The sequence below is a fragment of the Oncorhynchus clarkii genome, chromosome 18 (assembly GCF_045791955.1).
Source record: "Oncorhynchus clarkii lewisi isolate Uvic-CL-2024 chromosome 18, UVic_Ocla_1.0, whole genome shotgun sequence".
In the NCBI taxonomy this organism is placed as follows: Eukaryota; Metazoa; Chordata; class Actinopteri; order Salmoniformes; family Salmonidae; genus Oncorhynchus; species Oncorhynchus clarkii.
In genome coordinates this window covers 51,780,578-51,802,715 of record NC_092164.1, presented here as the reverse complement: position 1 = coordinate 51,802,715, position 22,138 = coordinate 51,780,578, and the positions used below count along the sequence as shown (strand labels likewise).

Genomic DNA, 22,138 nt, shown 5'->3' with positions numbered 1-22,138 from the left:
CAGTTGACAGTAAGAGGATGTTTTTTTTGCTGAGTTTATACATACAATCCCCCAAAAATATATGTATTAATCTCTCATTCCACTCTCCTCTCATCTCCCTCCATCCCATTCCTTCCCTCTTTCTCTCCCTCTCTCAGATATCAATGTTATAAAGAATCAGATCAACAGTCTGTTGTTTGTGAAGAAGGTCTGTGAGACCAGGATACAGAGGCTACAGTCAGGGAAGGTCAGACATGGGGTATTATGGAGAGTTTGATGAACAGTGAAAATTAGTTTAACACACACTTACTAAACCTCTTTCTCTCGTTCTCACGCTTTCTATCTCTCCTTATCTCCACCTCTCTATCACTGCTGTAGGAAGTGGATACTCTAAAACTAGCAGCTAATTTCGACAAGCTGTGCATCATACCACTGGAACACATCCTTGTTCACAACATCGCCTTGCAATTCTTTATGGGTTTGTACTGTACCACACACACACAACATGCAAAGCCAAGTTGTTTTTATATTATATTTAACCTTTCATTTTTTTTATTTCACCTTTATTTAACAAGGTAGGCCTGTTGAGAACAAGTTCTCATTTACAACTGCGACCTGGCCAAGATGAAGCAAAGCAGTGGGACACAAACAACATAGTTACACATGGAATGAACAAACATACAGTCAATAACACAATAGAAAATCTGTATACAGTGTGTGTAAATGAAGGAGGAAAGGCAATAAATAGGCCATAGTGGAAAAGTAATTACAATTTAGCAAATTAACACTTTAGTGACAGATGTGCAGATGAGGATGTGCAAGTAGGGATACTGGTGTGCAAAAGAGCAGAATTTATTATTATTATTATTTAATTTTTTAAGTATGGGGATGAGGTAGGTAGTTGGTTGGATGGGCTATTTACAGATGGGCTTTGTGCAGCTGCAGTGATCGGTAAGCTGCTCTGACAGTCGACGCTTGAAGTTAGTGAGGGAGATATAAGACTCCAGCTTCAGTGATGTTTGCAATTCGTTCCAGTCATTGGCAGCAGAGAACTGGAAGGAAAGGCAGCCAAATGGGTGTTGGATTTGGGATGACCAGTGAGATATACCTGCTGGAGCGCCTGCTACGTGTGGGTGTTGTTATGGTGACCAGTGAGCTGAGATAAGGCAGGGCTTCACCTAGCAAAGACTTATAGATGACCTGGATCCAGTTGGTTTGGCGACGAATATGTAGCGAGGGCCAGCCAACGAGAGCATACAGGTCGCAATGGTGGGTAGTATATGGGGCTTTGGTGACAAAACAGATGGCACTGTGATAGACTGCGTCCAATTTGCTGAATAGTGTTGGAGGCTATTTTGTAAATGACATCGCCGAAGTCAAGGATCGGTAGGATAGTCAGTTTTACGAGGGTATGTTTGGCAGCATGAGTGAAGGAGGCTTTGTTGCGAAATATGATTCTAGATTTAATTTAGGATTGGAGATGCTTAATTAATATGATTCTTGAAGGAGAGTTTACAGTCTAACCAGACACCTAGGTATTTGTAGTTGTCCACATTTTCTAAGTCAGAACTGTCCAGAGTAGTGTTGCTAGGCAGGCGGGTGTGGGCAGCTATCGTTTGAAGAGCATGCACTTAGTTTTACTTGTGTTTTAAGAGCAGTTGGAGGCCAGGGAAGGAGTGTTGTATGGCATTGAAGCTCGTTTGGAGGTTTGTTAACACAGTGTCCAACCAGGAAAGTCAATTAAGAACAAATTCTTATTTACAATAAGTGCCTCCAAGAGTCAAATGGTCTCCGGTGGGGACGTGGGTTGGGGAAAAAACACAGACACAGACAGAAGACACCGGGAAAAACACATACAACAGCAAACAAACTATGTGTGTGAAGGCATGTGTGGGCCTGACAGTGGAGGGCTACATAGGAACATCCTCACCCCTTACCTCTAACCCTTGACCTCTACCCTCTTCTGTAGACTATATGCAGGTGGCTGGGGCCCAGGCAGAGCTGTTCTTCTGGCTGACAGTGGAGGGCTACAGAGTAACAGCCCAGCAACAACTAGAGGTGATGGAGGGATGGCAGAAGGATGGAAAGAAGGGAGGTTCCACTCAAGGACTGCTGAAGGCTGCAGCATTAGGGGTCTATGAACAGTACCTGTCTGATAAGGTAACACACACGCTTTCACGACATACACATACACTTTCGCAACACGCGCACAAACCCACACATTTTCTTCAACTTTTGTCCACCTTTTTCTCTCTTTCTTTCTCCCTCTTCCCCTCTCTCTCTCTCCAGGCGTCCCCCAGGGTGCAAGTAGATGAGGTGTCTGTAGTCAAACTAAGAGAGAAGCTACAGAAGGAAGGAGACCCCACGCCAGAGATATTCGACGAGATCCAGAGAAAAGTGTGTTTTGTTAGTCTGATGAAAAGGTTATCAACTGTCTGAGACTGTAACAGCTAGCAAGCATATTTGAGACCTTTGTGCTCAATGTTTTGTTGTGGATCCAAATAAACTATTCCCATGTGTTCTGGTGTGTGTGTTGCAGGTGTATGACATGATGCTTCGTGATGAGAGGTACTACCCGTCGTTCAGACAGAGTCCCCTCTACATCAGGATGTTAGCTGAACTGGACATGCTCAAAGAACCGTCTTATAGAGGATCAGATGACGGAGATGGAGGTTAGTACGGTCTGTCAATGTCTGTGCGTTGTAAGCATAGCTTAACCCTAACCCAGGTGTGAGAGGAGGGCCGAGTGTCTGCGGGTTTTTGCTTCTCCCTTTTATCAATGAAGGCAATTAGTTAGGAACTCCCCTCACCTGGTTGTCTAGGTCTTAGTTGGACACCTATTGAAAATAAATAACAAAACTAACAGGACACACGACCCTCCATGGAATGAGTTAGAAACCTCTGGCCTAACCCATTCCCCATAACTTTGAAGAGAAACTGTTGTCCTATATCTTGAACTATTTCTCTCTCTCTTCCTCTACAGAATCGTTCAACGGTTCTCCAACAGGAAGCATTAATCTAGTAAGTCCTCGTCAGTCCCTGAGAAACACCAGCGCTCAGTGCAGTCATTAAATACAGCCAGCCCTAGTCACGGTACTGTCTTTTAGAACAGGTGTTATTGGACCTCTAGTGGTGTTCGCTACCCTGCTATAGAGTTGATAAGATTTAACAACTGTTAGGAAATGGTTGACTTTTGCTGCTGTCGAAGTAGCAGTATTGCTGCTGTTGATTGGCTGTTAGTACAGGGATTAACAGTATCTCTGGTTCTTATTGGTTGTTTCTCTCCACTGTTTACAGTCTCTGGATGACCTTTCGAATTCCTGCCATGACGACAATATACAGCTACACGCCTTCATCTCTGACACAGGTACTCACACACTTGAATTCAGACTTGTGATATCCAGTCAGATGAGTGTGTTGTCTGTGGTGGGAGCATGCATTTAGTTTTACTAGTGTTTTAAGAGCAGTTGGAGGACTTAAGCTAGTGTGCTACTGAAAGTTAACCAACTACCATTGTTCTCTCACTTGCATGTGTGTCTACTGACTACTAATGTGGTTTCATTCAGATATGTGTGGGTACAACAGTAGTGGCCTTAAAAACGTTACCCTGTCAAAATGCCTTGATGCTGTAAGAAACCTAGATGCAGTGTTGTCTCCTAACACTACAAGACGGCAGTCCAGTGAGTTCCATTATTTATGGCATGGAATATGTATCTTGGATGATACAATAGCAAGCATGTTTTGACATTTGATTAATGTTTTCGATTGATTTTGGTTGGGCAGGGTGGGCAAGATTTTACAGCGGTGCGACGAGTAACTTTTGTTTTAGGGCCAGAACTGTGTGTGTGCCTTTTTGAACTACTGACCACTCCCCCGACTAGCCCCCTCCTCCCCTCTCCATCACCCTTTGACCTGTAACCTCATCTCCTCACGTTAACCATCAACTTGTATCACTCATGTTACCATCTCATGTTGCTGCTACTTTTCTTTTTACACTTTCATTATTTCATCACCTTTACCATTTCTTCTCTTTTTCCTTCACTTATTCCTTTGCTACTTTTTGTCATCTGTCCTCATTCCCCTTCTCTGTCTCTGTCTGTGCGCTTCCTCTTTATCCTTTCTCCCTTCCCTCTCCTCCTCCTCGCCCTCTCCTCCTCCTCGCCCTCTCCTGCCTCCTCTTCCCCCTGATCTCTGTGTATCAGTAGCTGATGCTTGTCTCCCCGGGGCTGGGTTGGGTATGGGGTTGGGGCTGCTGGGTGCTACAGGGGTGTGTAATGACCACGGCAAGACCTACGCCCTCTACGCCATCACCGTGTGCCGCCGTAACCACGACGGCAGCGAGGACTCCTGGAAAACCTACCGCCGCTACTCCGACTTCCACGACTTCCACATGAGGATCACGGAGCAGGTAAAGGTAAATATATGTGTGTTCCTATAACAAAGTCCTTCTGACTTCTAAGGTGTGTACATAGATATGGAAAGATGCCATACCTTCCATCCTTGCAATCGCATCGTCTGTGACAGCATCTCCATTTTAAAGTTGTATTAAAGTTATACTTCTAAGAGTCCGTTGGCAGTTTGTAAATAAACTGAAAAGGTGCATAACACCACCTAATGTGCTGGAGTGCGTATAGTCTGAACAGGTATAAAGCCAAGGTTGGTGATTTACTGCCTCCTGCACTTAAGGAATTTTGCTTACCTGGATGAAATGAAATGTGATCCTGCCTTAACCCATAGCAAGTCCCACCCAATTGACTACTGGTGGAAGCCCCAATGGTGCTGCCCATGCTAAAAACAGACTTTGGTCCAAGTGCACCCTCCACCCAACTCTATGGATGTGTGATGTACCTCCATTTTGGGAACCTGGCATGTATGTGTGTGTTTGATATATTCCAGTTTGAGAACTTGATGTCGATCCTGAAGCTGCCAGGGAAGAAGACGTTCAACAACATGGACAGAGACTTCCTGGAGAAGAGGAAAAAAGATCTCAACGCATACCTACAGGTGGGAGTGTGTGTAGTATATCTGTTTTACGTGGCTATGCCCATTCCTCTCTTCTCTCTCTGTGTGTGTAGTTGTTATATCTTTAGTATACCTGTTTTACGTGGCTATGCCCATTCCTCTCTTCTCTCTCTGTGTGTGTAGTTGTTATATCTTTAGTATATCTGTTTTACGTGGCTATGCCCATTCCTCTCTTCTCTCTCTGTGTGTGTAGTTGTTATATCTTTAGTATACCTGTTTTACGTGGCTATGCCCATTCCTCTCTTCTCTCCTCTGTGTGTGTAGTTGTTATATCTTTAGTATATCTGTTTTACGTGGCCATGCCCATTCCTCTCTTCTCTCTCTGTGTGTGTTAGCTGCTGCTGAATCCAGAGATGATGAAGGCCTATCCTACTCTGGTTCACTATGTCTATGACTTCCTGGAGAATAAGCAATACAGCAAGGGCAAGGGAGACTTCGCACGCAAGGTACACACACACACACACAAGGCAGATAGCCTAGCGGTTAAGAACTTTGGGCCAGAAACCGAAAGGTCGCTGGTTCGAGTCCCCGATCCGACTAGGTGAAAATTATTTCGATGTGTCCTTGAGCAAGGGACTGAACCCTAATTGCTCCTGTAAGCAGACACTCTTGCTCTGGGTAAGAGTGTCTGCTAAATGATATATTTTTTTACATGTAAAAAAACTCACGTTGCCCAGCTGTACATACTCAAGTGGCTTCGCTACGGAATCGCTCACTACACTCACCTGTCGCGTGTTTGTCTGTGTGTGTCTCATTTACATTATTTAGCAGATGCTTTTATACAGTAGTGGGTGAATACATTTTCATACTGGTCCCCCATGGGAATCGAACCTACAACCCTGGCGTTGCAAGCGTCATTCTTTACCAACTGAGCCACATGTCTCAACAGATGGATACGTTTGTGAACCCACTGCGTAGCTCGATGCGTAACGTGTCCAACGCAGTGAAGAGACTGCCAGATAGTCTGGCTGAAGGGATGAACACTGCTGCTGATAACATGGGACGCATGTCAGAGAAACTGGGCCAGGACATCAAACAGTCCATGTTCAAGGTAAGGACTCGACCTATTAGGGATGTGACAAATGGAAAACATTACTTAACGTTTAAACTGAAAAAATCATATTGGTTTTCCGTTTAAAACAATAAGAAAATGCACATAATTCCACGCGATGCCAGCAACAATTTAGGTCTCGCGGTGTGTCCCTTTCAGATGGTTAAGCATTGCAGCTGTACTACGATTACTGTCCCTCAATTCCACCTTACAAAGTTTACATTTCCTTCTCATTTAACTTCTCACAGTATTGCCCTACAGGGCTTCGCTGCTGTCACTCGTCTTTCTCTACCATTTTTCCAAATGTTAACAACGATGTAGTAGTGGAGTGTCGACTCCAAAAGAATTGACTCCTTGCACATCGACTCCCGGTGTCGACTCCAAAAGAATTAACTCCTTGCACATCGACTCCCGGTGTTGACTCCAAAAGAATTGACTCCTTGCACGTCGACTCCCAGTTTCGACTCCCATTTCTGAGTGTCAAGTTCCAGAATTTTTGGGACAGAGGAGACTTAGTTGCCGTACTTCCGAGAACACAAACACTTGCATCTTTCATAGCGAGCTAGCGAGGAACGGAGAGAGAGGGGAGGGGCACAGTCTAGGCAGGTCGGCCACCAGGCAGAAAGTCAGAACTGTCCACTAGGCCTATCTGCCAATCAAAAACGGTATCTCGCAATTTATTGTCTTGCAACGTCTCACAACGTCAGTAAAGCAAGACCCATCATCAATGAATAGGCTAGGATACTGAGATGAGTGAGATGCAACACTTGGCTCTCAGTGTCTGCGAATGTGCACAGATTCGCTTCACACTGTTCAGTGTGGTTGCCACGGCACCAAAACAGCGGAGAATTTGAGCCTCGCGCTTCAACGATCTTAGTTGTTACGGAAATTGACCCACTATGCTGTTTAGTTTCTGTGTCTATGTAAGGGTTTTTCTTTTCGTTAAGGATCCCAATAAAGCATTTAAACGTTCACAGGCCTACTACCTATACTACAACCTTATATAACCAACATTGGACGCATGTCTGAGAAACTGGGGCAACATCAAACAGTCCATGTTCAACAGTCTTGCTACACTCTCTAACCTTAAGTCCAACCAGACTGACCATGTATTAATTATACTCAGACTATACATCAACCAGACGCTGACTATACTCTGACTATACTCTACTGTCTGATGTCCAGGTGCCTCCACTGCTCCCCAAGTCTAACGTTGACCCAGAGCACTGCCGAGTCTCAGCCCAGCTGGACGACAACGTGAGTACAACACCCCGACTAGCACACGGTCCCACCAGTTTATAGGCCCTCTCCTCTGGAACATGTTCAATTAGTGAAAGCAATATAGTGGTATAACGTTTACTTTGTTTTCCAGGTGGATGATAACATCCCCCTGCGTGTGATGCTGCTGCTGATGGATGAGGTGTTTGACCTGAAGGAGAGGAACCAGTGGCTTCGCAGGAACATCAAGAACCTTCTGCAGCAACTCATCAGAGCCACATACGGAGACACTATCAACAGGTACTGTACACACACACACACACACACACACTCACCAATGCCACATACAGAGATCTGACTGTATTGTCTGCCCCTCTGGTCTCTGCAGGAAGATTGTTGATCATGTGGACTTCATGACAGCTCCAGAACAGGTGGCAGACTACGTCAAGAAGTTCAGGTGACAGACACAGAGACACACACACACACTATTAGATTGCTGTGTGTGATTGGTTAGAAGGTAACTCTCTGTGGTCCCGTCCCTGTGCAGGGATTCATACTGGCCCAACGGAATCCTAGCAGAGTCTCCGCCCCGCCGGGACAAGAACATCCGCATGAGGACACGGGTCGCCGCCAAGACCAACCTATTGGGAATCATGCCAGGTAATGCACGCACACACACACACAGACTGAACACATTTGTTCACTATTAATACATAATTTCTCACTCTATCCTCCTCTAGATGAGTTGAAGCACATCATAGGGGCGGATACGACTCGTAAAGGCATCCTTCGTGTGTTTGACATGTTCCAACACGGACCAATGAATCGTCGGCTGGTCTACGTGCTCCTAGAAGGATTCCTGGAGACCATGTTCCCTCAGTACAAGTTCCCAGAGCTGTTTGTCAAACTGCATTCCCGTTCGCCGCGCACGGCCAGATATACACAGAAACTCAAGAGCACCTCCCTGAAGAGGTGACAGGAGACTGGGATTGGGCAGGGTACTTGGTGACACACACTCGCTCACACGCCGTGAGAGAACAGAGGGAGGAGGGGAGTAGTGGGGAGGGTGTGTATGTGTGCTGGTGAGAAGAGGTGTGCGTGTCCTTCTTTCTATGTCAAGAGGTGCTTTTTGGGCCATCCGAGCACTTAACTCTTCCCTCCTCTCCCCTACATGCCTCTCACACTCTCCTCTCCTCTACTCACTCACACACACACCCTCCTGTGCACAGTTTAGAGACCGCATTTGTGTTTTATTTTATTTTTGTACTTTTTACTTCCTACTAAACTATTTTATTGTAGATGTGTGGTCAGACTGACAGCTGCTCTGATATACACAGCAGCTGATCTCCGTTACTGATACCAGAGAGCAGAGCTATGTATAGAGAAATACATGGGTCGTTCCATGTAATGAGCCCCTTTTGGGTAGTGTTTCCCAAACTCGGTCCTGGGTTCACAATGAGTTTTTTTGCCCTAGCACTACACAGCTGATTTCAAGTAATCAAAGCTTGATGATGAGTTTATTAATCATCTTTGTAGTGCTAGGGCAAAAACCAAAACATGCACCCCTTAAGGTCCCGAGGACCAAGTTCTGGAAACGCTGGGTTAGAGTAATTTGGTGGGAAAGAAATGTAGATATAATGAAGAGCATATTTTCAACCTAATAAAAAGCATAGTTTCCCATCTCAAGAGGTTAAAGAAAAGAATAACTGGGCGGCAGGTAGCCTATCGGTTAAGAGCATTGGGCAAGTAACCGAAAGGTCACTGGTTGGAATCCCCGAGCCGACTAGGTGAAAAATCTGTCGGTGCCTTTAAGGGCAATTAACCATCATTGTTCCTGTAAGTCGCTCTGGATAAGGGTGTCTGCTAAATGACTAAAATGAAGAAACAAAGATGCTAAATGTAAGTGCCAGATAAAGTAACAGGGTTGACCGTAACAGGGTTGACGATTTAACCTTCAATCAGCCATAAATCCCTTGTGACCGGGGGAATGGAAGGCTCTTGTGTGCAACAGGGAGGGGCAATTGAATGCCAGCTTCACAAAAAACAATTAATTCTTAAAACATTTTTAGCCTTTCTATCTATGGGTAACAGGGTTAACATGTTATGCTCAACCCACTCAGTTTTCCACCACAAAACAAGACAAAATGGCAAAAAAGAGTATAACCAGCTCATCTGCTTTTACATTATAATTTTACTGTTAAATGTTCAATTTTTCACTTGAATTAAAAAAAAAGAATAGGATAGTTCATTTAACAGGGTTTACCTGAATGAATCACATTAAATAAATACTCTTCACAAATTACATTGTCAAAGCAACAATATAACTTAGGCTTCACAGTGATGGTGAAAACATGGAGACATTTTGGGGTTAACATCTTCCTAGAAGTCACAGAGAGTGCACGGAGGGACATGGCAAAATGCAGAATTGTGGCACTTTAGCAAGTCTATTCATATTCAAAATCAAATGTATTGAATTGTCCATGTGGTCACTTCATTTAATATAACAGGCTTTTAAAGATGCACTATGCAGAAATTGATCTGCCATTTCCTGGTTGCGCAAATTCTAATAGTTCGCCTAATTTCAGTTTGTGACGAAACAAGCAAGTACAGGGAAGAGAATCATTGTACCATGTAAACCGCCGTGAAATAGCTTTTCGATAACCTAAAATATTGTATTTTCAGCTGTTTGACGCTGGTGTACAAAAAAAAACTAATGTAAAAGTTGCTAAATGAAACTTAAGACCGTGAAGCATAGAAATAACCCACATAGAACATATATACTGCTTCTAAGACTTGCTTTCAATGAGTGACAGATCTATAACTCATATTTCTGTGTGAATTTGGTTGGGTCGCCCAAAAAGTAAGATATTGCAGCTTTAAAAATCAATATTGCCGCACAATTTCTACAAAAAATATCAAAGGGATGCAAAAGGGACTCATTTCGTAGAACGACCCACATAGGTTGACTGGCATATGTTGTGTATATACTGTACCTGTACATAGAAATAGAATGAATAGATTCTTTTTCTACGGGTGTGTGTGTGTGTGTGTATATATATATATATGGGTCTGACTTGTACTGTAATCTTTTAAACAGCAGAAGACAGATGAGGAAATAGAGACAGAGAATGGGCCTGCAGTGTCAACCACATCCGGTTCTGCAAGGCGTTTTTTCACGTTTTGTTATTTTGTGTTTTTTTTTTACACAATGTGACATCCATGCCTGCCATAATCCTTTCACACAGGGAGGCAGGGTTTGGCCTAAAGGCCATTTCCCATTTTTAATGCACCGGTCAGTAGCCATGACAACCAAAGCCCTAGCTGTTTGTGTGTCTGTGTCTCGACAGGCATGATAGAGACAGCTCTAGTCTACTCACTGTGCTTCCTATTGTTAATCATGTGAAAGAAGAAGAAACCAGAATGCACAGCTCACCTGCTTTCTCTAGAGCTGAGACCTGGGTAAATTTGAAATGGCACCCCATTCTAGTGCACTGCTTTTGGACAGACGGATCCTAATAGTAGTCCACTTTTATATTAGGAATATGGTGCCATTTTGGACAGAGCCAGAATGAAATGAAACAGGCCAGACTGTGTGAATGTTGCCGTCTGTGGAGGTGACTTGTCTGTCGGGTATCTACGCATACACAGGTATGCCTATTAGAATGTACTCTGTGGGTCCTGTCTGTCTGTGTTAGGTCTTTCAGAGGTTTTTGTGTGTTTCTGTGTGTTTGAGTGTGTAGCAGTAAGATGCAGCCCTCCCCAGTCAGACACTGTGCCAGTGTGAGCTTTAGTGAAGCAGCCTTAATACAGACCAAGAGACCATGCTATAGTAACGCTCTCTCACTCACACACACACACACACACACACACTCGCAGCACTACGTTACAAAGAGAAAACCCACTGATATCCCTACTTAATCACACTTTTATTGTCATTCATTTTGTGCAATATTTTTCTTTAATGCATGTGTATTTGAATAACTGTATATTGTATAAAATGTAAACTAAAATGTTTTGAAAAATTGTAGAAAAGGTGAAAGAATTCTCCCCCTTCCCCAAAGAAAAAAAGTATTCTAACCCCAACAACCTACATTCCGATGTTAAAAAATAATATGTATTTAGACTTGTTTTATAAGTCTGTTTTTTGGGGGGGTTTCTCACTCCTGATGAATCTGTGGTTTCCGTGCTGATGTGTCAGTAGCAGGAAAGAGGAGTGATCGAGCTAAAGCCTCTGGATAGAAAGCTAGCTCATTGGTCTAGCAATATAGGAGAGGGGCTTATTATCAATTTGAGCCTGTTTGGAGCGTAAACAAAAATGACATCCTGTTAGATGAACCGATGACAGGAGAGACTTTGTCATCTGACCAATCGAATTGCAGGAATACTGTGTTCCTGTGAACCAATAGAATCACTGCTGAAGAGCACTTACTACCCGAGTTCTTCCATTGGCCGAACAGAGCTTCATTCCACTGCTGCCATTGGATGGAACTGTCCCTCGTCTGCTGTGATTGGCTGGCAATGAGCAGCTCTTGACTGTGATTGACAGCGTGAGGACATTAACTCTAAGCTGTGACACCTTTTTAAAGGGAGGTGGATATTTGTCCCTGGACTGGAGAGTTGACCAGGGGAACCCCATAGGACTTCACCTTAAAAGCCTCCACACTCCTCCTGTTCAAGATGGCTTGGCTGTTGATGTTTTTTAATCCCTTGGGGACAGGTTTTCATAGCGTTTACCTCACATCAACATGATCCTGTGTTGTATAAATCATGAAATGAATGGGAACAGAATCTAATGGGTGAACACAATGAGACAACACGGCCTCATGTAGATTTTGATGAAACGTTGCTGTGAAAAACTGGGATCTCCTAGTACATTATGAATCTATGAGAATGAACCGTGTGCATATCTGTGTACAGTACGTGTCTATAGTGTGCCTAAATGTCTGTCAACTCTATTTTCATATTTTTCTTTAACAAAAGATAAAGATCAAACAGAATGTCATGGTCATTTTAGACTGAAAAGAACTCAAGACTCTAGAACCAGAGAAATCTAAAGATTTTAGAGCCAGGGGTGGGTTTTAGACTCTAGAACCAGGTGTGGCCAACCCTCTTCCTGGAGAACTACTGGCTTTTGCTTAAACCCTGCTCTGTTCAAATACACCCAATTTAGCCAATCAAGGTCTCGATGAGGAGCAGCTGAACCAGGTGTGTTAGAGCAGGGCTGGAGAAAAATCCTGCACAGGAGGGTAGCTCTCCAAGAGCAGAGTTGGAGACCCCTACTCTGTGGTGTTTCTTGCATCATGCTTATCAAACTATTCCTTTGGAGACGCTGAACTCCGATCAGTATAACACTAATAATAAAATGATAACTAACTGACCACTGTGTGGTGTGTGGCACGTGTTGCTCTTCAGTGATCTCTCACTCTCCTTCAGAGTCCCTTGCATCCTCCCACTTTGTCTCCCTTTTCTCCCTCACTCTTTTCCTCTCTCTGCAACCACACACTCCAGCTAGAGTTAGCAGGAGCTGCTGTTAGCAGCTTAACACGGTTTAGGAGATGTAGATTTGTAAAAACATTCACTCTCACCAGCTTAGCAGCAGTCTAGCCTAATATGGCTGCAGGGCTTAGCATAGCTGTAGGGCATCTCTCACTTACACACAACACGAATGATGCATTCAAAACAACTGGGATCTAAGGGGGAAAAATTGTTCCGACTAGGGAAAATAGTTTTGAACGGTCATCCAACTCGGAATTCTAAATCGAAAACTCAGGCATCTTTCTGGAGCTCCGACCTGAAGATCATTGATGTCATGATTTGACCTTGTTTTTTTCCAGAGTTCCCAGTTGTCTTGAAAGCACCAAAATACCCTCCCCTTGGCAGCTGATTTGTAGCCAGTGCTATGTCATGACTTCTGTCGATGCTGGGTGGCGTCCTTGCATCTATAGATTTTAATCCGATAGCTCTTGGGTATCTCATATCTGAGCCACATTCTTCACTGATATACATTTGATAAGGAATGTCCCCAGGTCGGGGAGACACTTTAGGCAAAAGGTCAGAGGTAGCCTATCCAGTGACAGCACAAGCTATTAATAACAGTCATTATAGGGACAGACTGCATGTCAATCAACCACCCTGAGCAGGCATAAGTGACATGAGGTCACTTAGGGCCCCCAGCCACTAGGGAACTCAGTCGGGCCTCAAACCTACTATTGAGAGTAAGGATAGTAGAATACACTAAGAATACAATAAATGTGGTTGTGCATCAGCAGTTTTTCTCTGGTAATTACAGTCACTGGCAGTCACTCATTTAGCCATGTCAGCTAATACTTTTTAGATTGGTAGTTAGTCTAGCCAGCTATCAAATATCGACCTGGCCTTCATGGGGCCCACATTGATTTTGTTAGTCATTCTCACTCAGATACTATATTGACATTGCATAAGTCCTTACATGTGTAGAATTGCAGGAAATTAGCTGTAAAGCTACAATGTGTAACTTTTTGGGTGAACCTGACCAAATTCACATAGAAATAAATGTGTTATAGATCTGTCATTCACATTGAAAGCAAGTCTAAGAAGTGGTAGATATGTTCAATGTGTGCTATTTTTGTTTATACATCTTTTGGTTTTCTACACCAGCTTCAAACAGCTGAAAATACAATATTTTTGGTTATGGAAAATATATTTCACAGCAGTTCAGATGGTACAATGATTCTCTACACTACACTTGCTTGTTTTGTCACATAAACTGAAATTAGGCGAACGACTCGAATAGTGCATCTTTAAAACGGCAAACATGCAAAATGGGTAGAACTGCAGGAAATGTGTTATAAAATTACGTTTTTTCTCCGCTCCATGACAAAATGTGTAGAATCGCAGAAAACGTGCTTTAAAAGGAAATGTACTTAAAAAATATATCTCCACTGTCAAGAGGGTGGCCACTAAAATGTTTAGCTGAGAGGTGGGGGGGCACCAAATTTCGCTTATGGCCCCCAGAAGGCTATAACTGGCCCTGACCAAGAGACTGTATCTACTTTACTGATGCATTACGCAGTACCAGTCCAAAGTTTGGACATACTTACTTATTCAAGGGTTTTTCTTTATTTTTACTATTTTCTACATTGTGGAATAATACTGTAAACATCAAAACTATGAAATAACAAATATGGAATCATGTGGTAACTAAAAAAGTGTTAAACAAATCAAAATATATTTTATATGTGAGATTCTTCAAAGCAGCCACCCTTTGACTTGATGACAGCTTTGCACACTCTTGGAATTCTCGCAACCAGCTTCATGAGGTAGTTTTGTTTTGCCACAGAGCACCAGTCTATGGCCCGTTACATGACCGGTCAAAAGCGGTGGGGGAGGAGTGCCCTTCTCAAAACAAGCAAAAATCTGTGCTGCTTGGAAGTGTTCAACAAGGCAGCATAATGCATGGTCTAGAAATATACATATCTTCTCCATAAAATATGTTTGAATTTTCAAACTAGTTTTGAATGGGAAGTATAGTAATATTGTATTGTATCAAAAGCAATATCACTTTTACATGTGAAAACACATACTCACACATAATCATACTCATTACTCCACACGTACTTAGTTACGTCACTTTTGTTTTGAGCCGACTTTGTTTACCTGGGCACCCAGCTTAATCGAATCCCCTCAGTGTTTGACAGGTTCTAGGGATTTTATTTCACAAGATCTCCTCAAAAGTAGTTATTAGAATTGCTGTGTAGAGTTACTAGCTACAGTTGACGTTTACAGTTGAACTAATCTATTTCATAATGATTAATAGTGGGAGTTTTCAATCAATTGTCAAATCTGAGAGATGCACATACAGTATACCTATGACCACGGGCGCAACTTTGGTTTAAGAAGTGGGCAAATATATATATTGTTTTTTTTCTCCAGTTGTGTTATACTCTAAACATCCGCCCGCTCGGAGAGGTCCGCACGGTCCTAAAGCACACCATTGCCTCGTTTTGTATCCCATTCCAATGATAAACCTGTGGGGGACAAAAATGCAATTTCATAATGTTGGAGACAAAAATGCAATTTCATAATGTGGGGGACATGTCGTCCCCGTTCCCATCCCCAGTGAAGGTTGCTCCCCTTCGCCTACCTATCCCACATTTTTATTCTAGGTCCGTTATGTCAAATATTTTCTAAATGGATTTCCCCAATGAAACACGGAAGGAGTTATATTACGCTGGCTGGGGCTGGCCAGGCCTGAACCGGGAAATTGCCCGTCACCATCGGCGAAAGCAGAGAGGAATGCCCTTCTCAAAATCTGGCTTGGTCATGTTGTCAACAGGGCATCATTGTGCATTGTCCAGAAACATACAAGATCTCTTTTCCATAAAATACATTTTTGAATTTTCAAACTAGTTTTCCTTGGGAAGGCAGATAAAGCCGTTTTTGTCAAAAACCAATCACTTTTGCATGTGAAAACACAGAATCCTACGCATCACTCCACATGCTTTTTTTGCGTCACTGTAGTTTTGAGTCGACATCGCAGTCGGCCAGAGCGGGGCACCCGGCTCACGCCCTGGAGGCAGGCAGGTAGGCAGCCTGGTTCCAAAACAAATGCAATCACTTCACCCGGTTTAAACTCCACACACTGGGTAACCCGGGACATATAAACGAATCCCTCATTCCCACCGCTCATCTGCAGCTGACTAACCAGCATCGTTATTGCTCCTGGGTGGAACTTGCCTCTAGCCAATCAATAATCTTTTTACTCGCGGCTGTTATGTTGTTGGGTTTCTTGTGTGCCTGTCTTTGGAAGGAGAGAGCGTGATGCAAACGGGACTATAACGGACCATAACCCTCAGCAGCCGGTTAGCTAGACACGCCGGTAAAACTAAGACATCGGCGAACCAAGAAAAACGATGGTTCTAAAGATTCGAGACCAGGTAGGTTGTGGGCTAATTAGCAACTATCCTAGATAACGTTACTGAAAGAAACCGCTTGTCGTTTAGCTAAGTTAGCCTACATTTGGGTCGTTTGCATAAAGTAAAAACGACTCGAAACTCTTATAATTAGCTAGCTAGCTATATATTTAGCCGAAGTTAAAGCCTGGTAGATATGTAAGTTATATTGCTTTAGCCAACTTATTTTTGCCAGAAAATTAGTTTGTCAAAGCATAGCTACATGGAAAGTCACCTGGCGTCATGACAGATAACTCTCAGCTGGTCAGCAACAGGTGTAAAGTCCAAAATGGGTGTTTGCACGTGAGTGTATCCAAAGGTCCTTGACACTCTACAAGTTGTTTAGTGTACTGCCCACTCACAAGAGCATGCACCCTCTGTCTGCCAATATCCTTCCAATATACACACACTTGTCTTAACACTCCCTGTCTGTTATAGTAGGCTAGTCTATTCTCCAGTTCCTAGGGTGTTTTGATTCTTCTGAAATGTGTTTTTAGGAATACACACACCCGTGTCAATTTTAGCATGTAAATCTTGGTGGGGCAAACTCAACAACAACAAAAAATATCGATGCATGCCAGCAAAGCCACAACACTAACGGTGACAAACGGCGCCCACAAACTGTTCGTTGAGGCTTATTTACTGCCTTGTAAAAAAACAAAGCTGATTTAGCACACTTCAAATCACATTTTATTGGTCACATACACATGGTTAGCAGATGTTTTTGCGAGTGTAGCGAAATGCCTCTGCTTCTAGATCTGAGAGTGCAGCATTATCTAACAGGTAATACCTAACAAATTCCACAACAAAACCTAATACACACAATCTAGTAAAGGAATGGGATAAGAATATATAAAATATGTGGATGAGCAGTGACAGAGCGGCTAAGATGCAATAGATAGTATAGAATAGATAATGTAGGATATAGTATATACACTGCTCAAAAATAAAGGGAACACTAAAATAACACATCCTAGATCTGAATGAATGAAATATTCTTATTAAATACTTTTTTCTTTACATAGTTGAATGTGCTGACAAAAAAATCACAAAAATCATCAATGGAAATCAAATTTATCAACCCATGGAGGTCTGGATTTGGAGTCACACTCAAAATTAAAGTGGAAAACCACACTACAGGCTGATCCAACTTTGATGTAATGTCCTTAAAACAAGTCAAAATGAGGCTCAGTAGTGTGTTTTGCCTCCACGTGCCTGTATGACCTCCCTACAACGCCTCCTTATGAGGTGGCGGATGGTCTCCTGAGGGATCTCCTCCCAGAGCTGTACTAAAGCATCTGCCAACTCCTGGACAGTCTGTGGTGCAACGGGTGGATGGAGCGAGACATGATGTCCCAGATGTGCTCAATTGGATTAAGGTCTGGGGAACAGGGGGGCCAGTCCATAGCATCAATGCCTTCCTCTTGCAGGAACTGCTCACACACTCCAGCCACATGAGGTCTAGCATTGTCTTGCATTAGGAGGAACCCAGGGCCAACCGCACCAGCATATGGTCTCACAAGGGGTCTGAGGATCTCATCTCAGGAACCTAATGGCAGTCAGGCTACCTCTGGCGAGCACAAGAAATGCCACCCCACACCATGACTGACCCACCGCCAAACCGGTCATGCTGGAGGATGTTGCAGGCAGCAGAACGTTCTCCACGACGTCTCCAGACTCTGTCACGTATGTCACGTGTTCAGTGTGAACCTGCTTTCATCTGTGAAGAGCACAGGGCGCCAGTGGCGAATTTGCCAATCTTGGTGTTCTCTGGCAAATGCCAAATGTCCTGCACGGTGTTGGACTGTAAGCACAACTCCCACCTGTGGACGTCGGGCCCTCATACTACCCTCATGGAGTCTGTTTCTGACCGTTTGAGCAGACACATGCACATTTGTGGCCTGCTGGAGGTAATTTTGCAGGGCTCTGGCAGTGCTCCTCCTGCTCCTCCTTGCACAAAGGCGGAGGTAGCGGTCCTGCTGCTGCGTTGTTGCCCTCCTACGGCCTCCTCCACGTCCATGTACTGGCCTTTCTCCTGGTAGCGCCTCCATGCTCAGGACACTACGCTGACAGACACAGCAAACCTTCTTGCCACAGCTCACATCGATGTGCCATCCTGGATGAGCTGCACTACCTGAGCCACTTGTGTGGGTTGTAGACTCTGTCTCATGCTACCACTAGAGTGAAAGCACCGCCAGCATTCAAAGTGACCAAAACATCAGCCAGTAGGCATAGGAACTGAGAAGTGGTCTGGTCACCACCTGCAGAACCACTCCTTTATTGGGGGTGTCTTGCTAATTGCCTATCATTTCCACGTTGTCTATTCCATTTGCACAACAGCATATGAAATGTATTGTCAATCAGTGTTGCTTCCTAAGTGGACAGTTTGATTTCACAGAAGTGTGATTGATTTGGAGTTACATTGTGTTGTTTAAGTGTTTCCTTTATTATTTTGAGCAGTGTATATATCTCATATGTAAACATTCTTAAAGTGGTATTATTAAAGTGCCTAGTGTTCCATTTATTAAAGTGGCCAATGATATCAAGTCTAGGTGGGCAACTGCCTATCTGTGCTAGTGATGGCTGTTTAACAATCTGATGGCCTTGAGATAGAAGCTGTTTTTCAATCTCTGTCCCAGCTTTGATGCACCTGTACTGACCTCGCCTTCTGGATGATAGCGGGGTGAACAGGCAGTAGTTTGAGTGGATATTGTCCTTGATGATCTTTTTTGCCTTCTCATGACATTGGGTGTTGTAGGTGTCCTGGCGGGCAGGTAGTTTGCTCCTAGTTATGTGTTGTGCAGACCTCACTACCCTCTGGAGAGCCCTGTGGTTGTGGGCAGTGCAGTTGCCGTACCAGGCGGTGATACAGCCCTACAGGATGCTCTCTATTGTGCACCTGTAAAAGTTAGAGGGTTTTTGGTGACAAGCCATATTTTTTTCAGCCTCCTGAGGTTGAAGAGGCACTGTTGCGCCTTCTTCACCACACTGTCTGTGTGCATGGACCATTTCAATTTGTCGGTGATATGTCCCCCGAGGAACTTTCCAGCTTCTCCACTGCTGTCCCGTCTATGGATAGACTTGCTTAAACAAATGTGGTTTCTACTGACTGGCATAAGTGGACAACGAGCGCATAAGAGGCAATCTGTAATTTTGATTATAAACTGGGTGGTTCACGCCCTGAATGCTGATTGACTGAAAGCTGTGGTATATCAGACCGAATACCACTGATATGACAAAACATTTATTTATAATGCTGTAATTGCGTTGGTAACCAGTTTATAATAGCAATAAGGCTCCTTGGGGGTTTGTGGTATATTGCCAATATACCATGGCTAAGGGCTATATCCAGGCACTCTGTGCTGCGTCATGCTTAAGAACAGCCCTTAGCCATGGTATATTGCCCATATACCCACACCCCCTCGGGCCTTATTGCTTAATTAAGACATGAGCTAGGACGAATGTAGTCAATATAACTATTTGTTCAGCACTTTTGAAATGTACAGCGACAGAATTCAGAACATGGGCCGTTCTTACAGTATTCTCCCAGTACATCAAGTCAGAACCATAGGATAAATAAAGGGGACATATAAACAGACAATGAAAGCTCTTACAATATTCAATGATTACATACAACAAGCTATAGGCTACATGTGCACCAACAAGTCAGAACAGTAGGCTAAATTGTGAGGGGGAAAGGGAACAATTTATTAGGGTGAGGAACATGGGCTATGAACAGCTTACCACAAAACATTTTTGCAGCAGCATACAATACATTTTTGACTCACCTTGATGTACTGTATTCACTTCAACAGGAAGATGGCATGGTGGTCCTTCGTGGGCAAATTTGGTCATCAAAGTTTGGCATTCTCTGGATTTATGGTGCTTTCAAGACAACTGGGAACTCTGGGAAATAAACAAGGTTCAATCATGACGTCAGTGATCTTCAGGTTGGAGTTCTAGAAAGAGGCCTGAGTTCCCAACTTGGAATACATATTTGGATGACTGTTATTTTTTTCCCCCCCAGAGCTCCCAATTGTCTTGAACTCACTGAAGTCTGAGATTTCCCAGTTTTATGTATAATTTATCTTCATAAAATTATTTGCCATTAGATTGTCGACTTGATTCATGATGATGACTGCTAGCTTGGTAGCTAAGATTTTGAAAGTATGATGTTGACATGATCAGTCCAATCAAAGCTACGGTAGATATAACGTGATTTCATGTCATTTTATCTGTGGCCAATGACCTTGAGCCTTCTTGGATGGGCACTTCTAATATAACTCTATGGCAGCACCCAAGGGGCTCCAATTTTCTAGCTCTACCTGTACATTTTGCAGTGACGTAATGTCCCCATGACTGACAGAACACTGAGCCAATCACGGCGCAACTAGAGAACATTACCAATCCCCTGACTCAAATGTACAGTAAATGTATCAATCATAAATTAACAGTAAACTCACAAGTTTCAAAAGAAAATAAACATTACAAATGTGACCGATCGGCTCGATTCGGTCTTATGTAGCAAAATTTGAAATTGTGTTTTTTTACATTGGACAAAGGTTGAGACTCTAGAAAATGGTATATCATACACTACAGTTGAGGAACAATGGGAAAGTAATTATGCTTTGAAAGTTGATAGACTTGTAAACCCACTTTTGAGAAAATGGCCCTGGGAATGTTTTGGTAAAACTACTGGAGAGCTCTTTGTCTACATCTATTCAGCATTGTTCACACCCTGTTTAACCTTAGCCCCACCCATCTCTTTAAAGATTCACGTGAGGCCTTGTGCTAAACAGAGTGAGTAGTGTACTAAACAACCAAATATTTCAAGACTAAAGGCAGTTGTTGCAGTGACATCATGAACACTCACAACCATGAATGAACGATTCTCCCTCTGTCACGGGTGCCATGGTTTCCCTTAGTTTGAAGATTTATAACACGCCAGAATTTTTCCATCTCCTTAGCTATCATACTCTGCTTCGAGTCTTCTTGGGTATGACGCTACAAGCTTGGCACGTGCAATTGGGGATTTTCTCTCATTCTTCTTTGCAGATCCTCTCAAGTTCTGTCAGGTTGGATGGGGAGCATCGCTGCACAGCTATTTTCAGATCTCTCCAGAGATGTTCGATCGGGTTTAAGTTCAGGCTCTGGCTGGGCCACTCAAGGACATTCAGAGACTTGTCCCGAAGCCACTGCTATGCTGTCCTGTTGGAAGGTGAACCTTCGCCCCAGTCTGAGGTCCTGAGCTCTCTGGAGCAGGTTTTCATCAAGGATCTCTCTGTACTTTACTCTGTTGATCTCTCCTTCGATCCTGACTAGTCTCCCAGTCCCTGTCGCTGAAAAACATCTCCACAGCATGATGCTGCCACCACCATACTTCACCGTAGGGAAATCATGTCCAATAAATTGGAATTTGTGGTCTGTATATTTGATCATTTCATTGAGGATACCATCAACACCACAGGCCTTTTTGGGTTGGAGGGTTTGTATTTTGTCCTGTAGTTCATTCAGTGTAGTTGGAGAATCCAGTGGGTTCTGGTAGTCTTTAATAGCTAATTCTAAGTTTTGTAAATGATCATGTTTTTGTTCTTTGTTATAGAGCCAAAAATATCTGAGAAGTGATTTATCCATACATCTCCATTTTGTTTGTTTAGTGTGTTCCAATAACATTGAGCCGATTTCTGACAAGCTTTTCCTTATTTTTTTCATATTGTATTTCTCTACTGTTTGTGTTGAATTCTTAGTGCCTTCAGAAAGTATTCATACCCCTTGACTTATTCCACATTTTGTGTTATAGCCTGATTTCAAATTGGATGAAATAGATTTTTATCACCCATATACACACACTACACCATATTGACAAAGTGAAAACATGTTTTTAGAAATGTATTCACACCCCTTTGCTATGACACTCCTCACTCCAAATTGAGCTCAG

The 22,138-nt window shown here is 43.3% G+C and overlaps 2 protein-coding genes across 11 annotated transcripts in view; both read left to right on the top strand.

Annotated features, from left to right (window-relative positions):
* LOC139373669 (sorting nexin-13-like) overlaps positions 1–12,267 on the top strand; it is a 29,519-nt gene extending 17,252 nt beyond the window's left edge. For 2 of the 10 annotated variants that reach the window (XM_071114498.1, XM_071114492.1), the window contains exons 11-26: positions 138–226; positions 358–457; positions 1,949–2,139; positions 2,269–2,376; positions 2,519–2,651; positions 2,963–3,000; positions 3,277–3,346; positions 4,185–4,393; positions 4,876–4,983; positions 5,337–5,447; positions 5,891–6,052; positions 7,238–7,309; positions 7,425–7,570; positions 7,659–7,727; positions 7,818–7,930; positions 8,011–9,115. In XM_071114498.1, coding sequence (XP_070970599.1) covers positions 138–226; positions 358–457; positions 1,949–2,139; positions 2,269–2,376; positions 2,519–2,651; positions 2,963–3,000; positions 3,277–3,346; positions 4,185–4,393; positions 4,876–4,983; positions 5,337–5,447; positions 5,891–6,052; positions 7,238–7,309; positions 7,425–7,570; positions 7,659–7,727; positions 7,818–7,930; positions 8,011–8,246 — 1,955 coding nt within the window. In that variant the 3' untranslated portion in view covers positions 8,247–9,115. Of the gene's footprint in view, positions 1–137; positions 227–357; positions 458–1,948; positions 2,140–2,268; positions 2,377–2,518; positions 2,652–2,962; positions 3,001–3,276; positions 3,347–4,181; positions 4,394–4,875; positions 4,984–5,336; positions 5,448–5,890; positions 6,053–7,237; positions 7,310–7,424; positions 7,571–7,658; positions 7,728–7,817; positions 7,931–8,010; positions 9,116–10,367 lie in introns of those variants that run through there. The other 8 variants (XM_071114497.1, XM_071114491.1, XM_071114500.1 and 5 more) reach the window with 7 other exon arrangements.
* Positions 12,268–16,037: 3,770 nt separating this feature from the next.
* Positions 16,038–22,138, top strand: part of LOC139373667 (serine/threonine-protein phosphatase 6 regulatory ankyrin repeat subunit A-like) — a 53,138-nt gene continuing 47,037 nt past the window's right edge. The window contains exon 1 of the mRNA XM_071114489.1: positions 16,038–16,185. Within this exon, the coding sequence (XP_070970590.1) occupies positions 16,162–16,185 (24 nt within the window). The 5' untranslated portion in view covers positions 16,038–16,161. The remainder of the gene's footprint in view (positions 16,186–22,138) is intronic.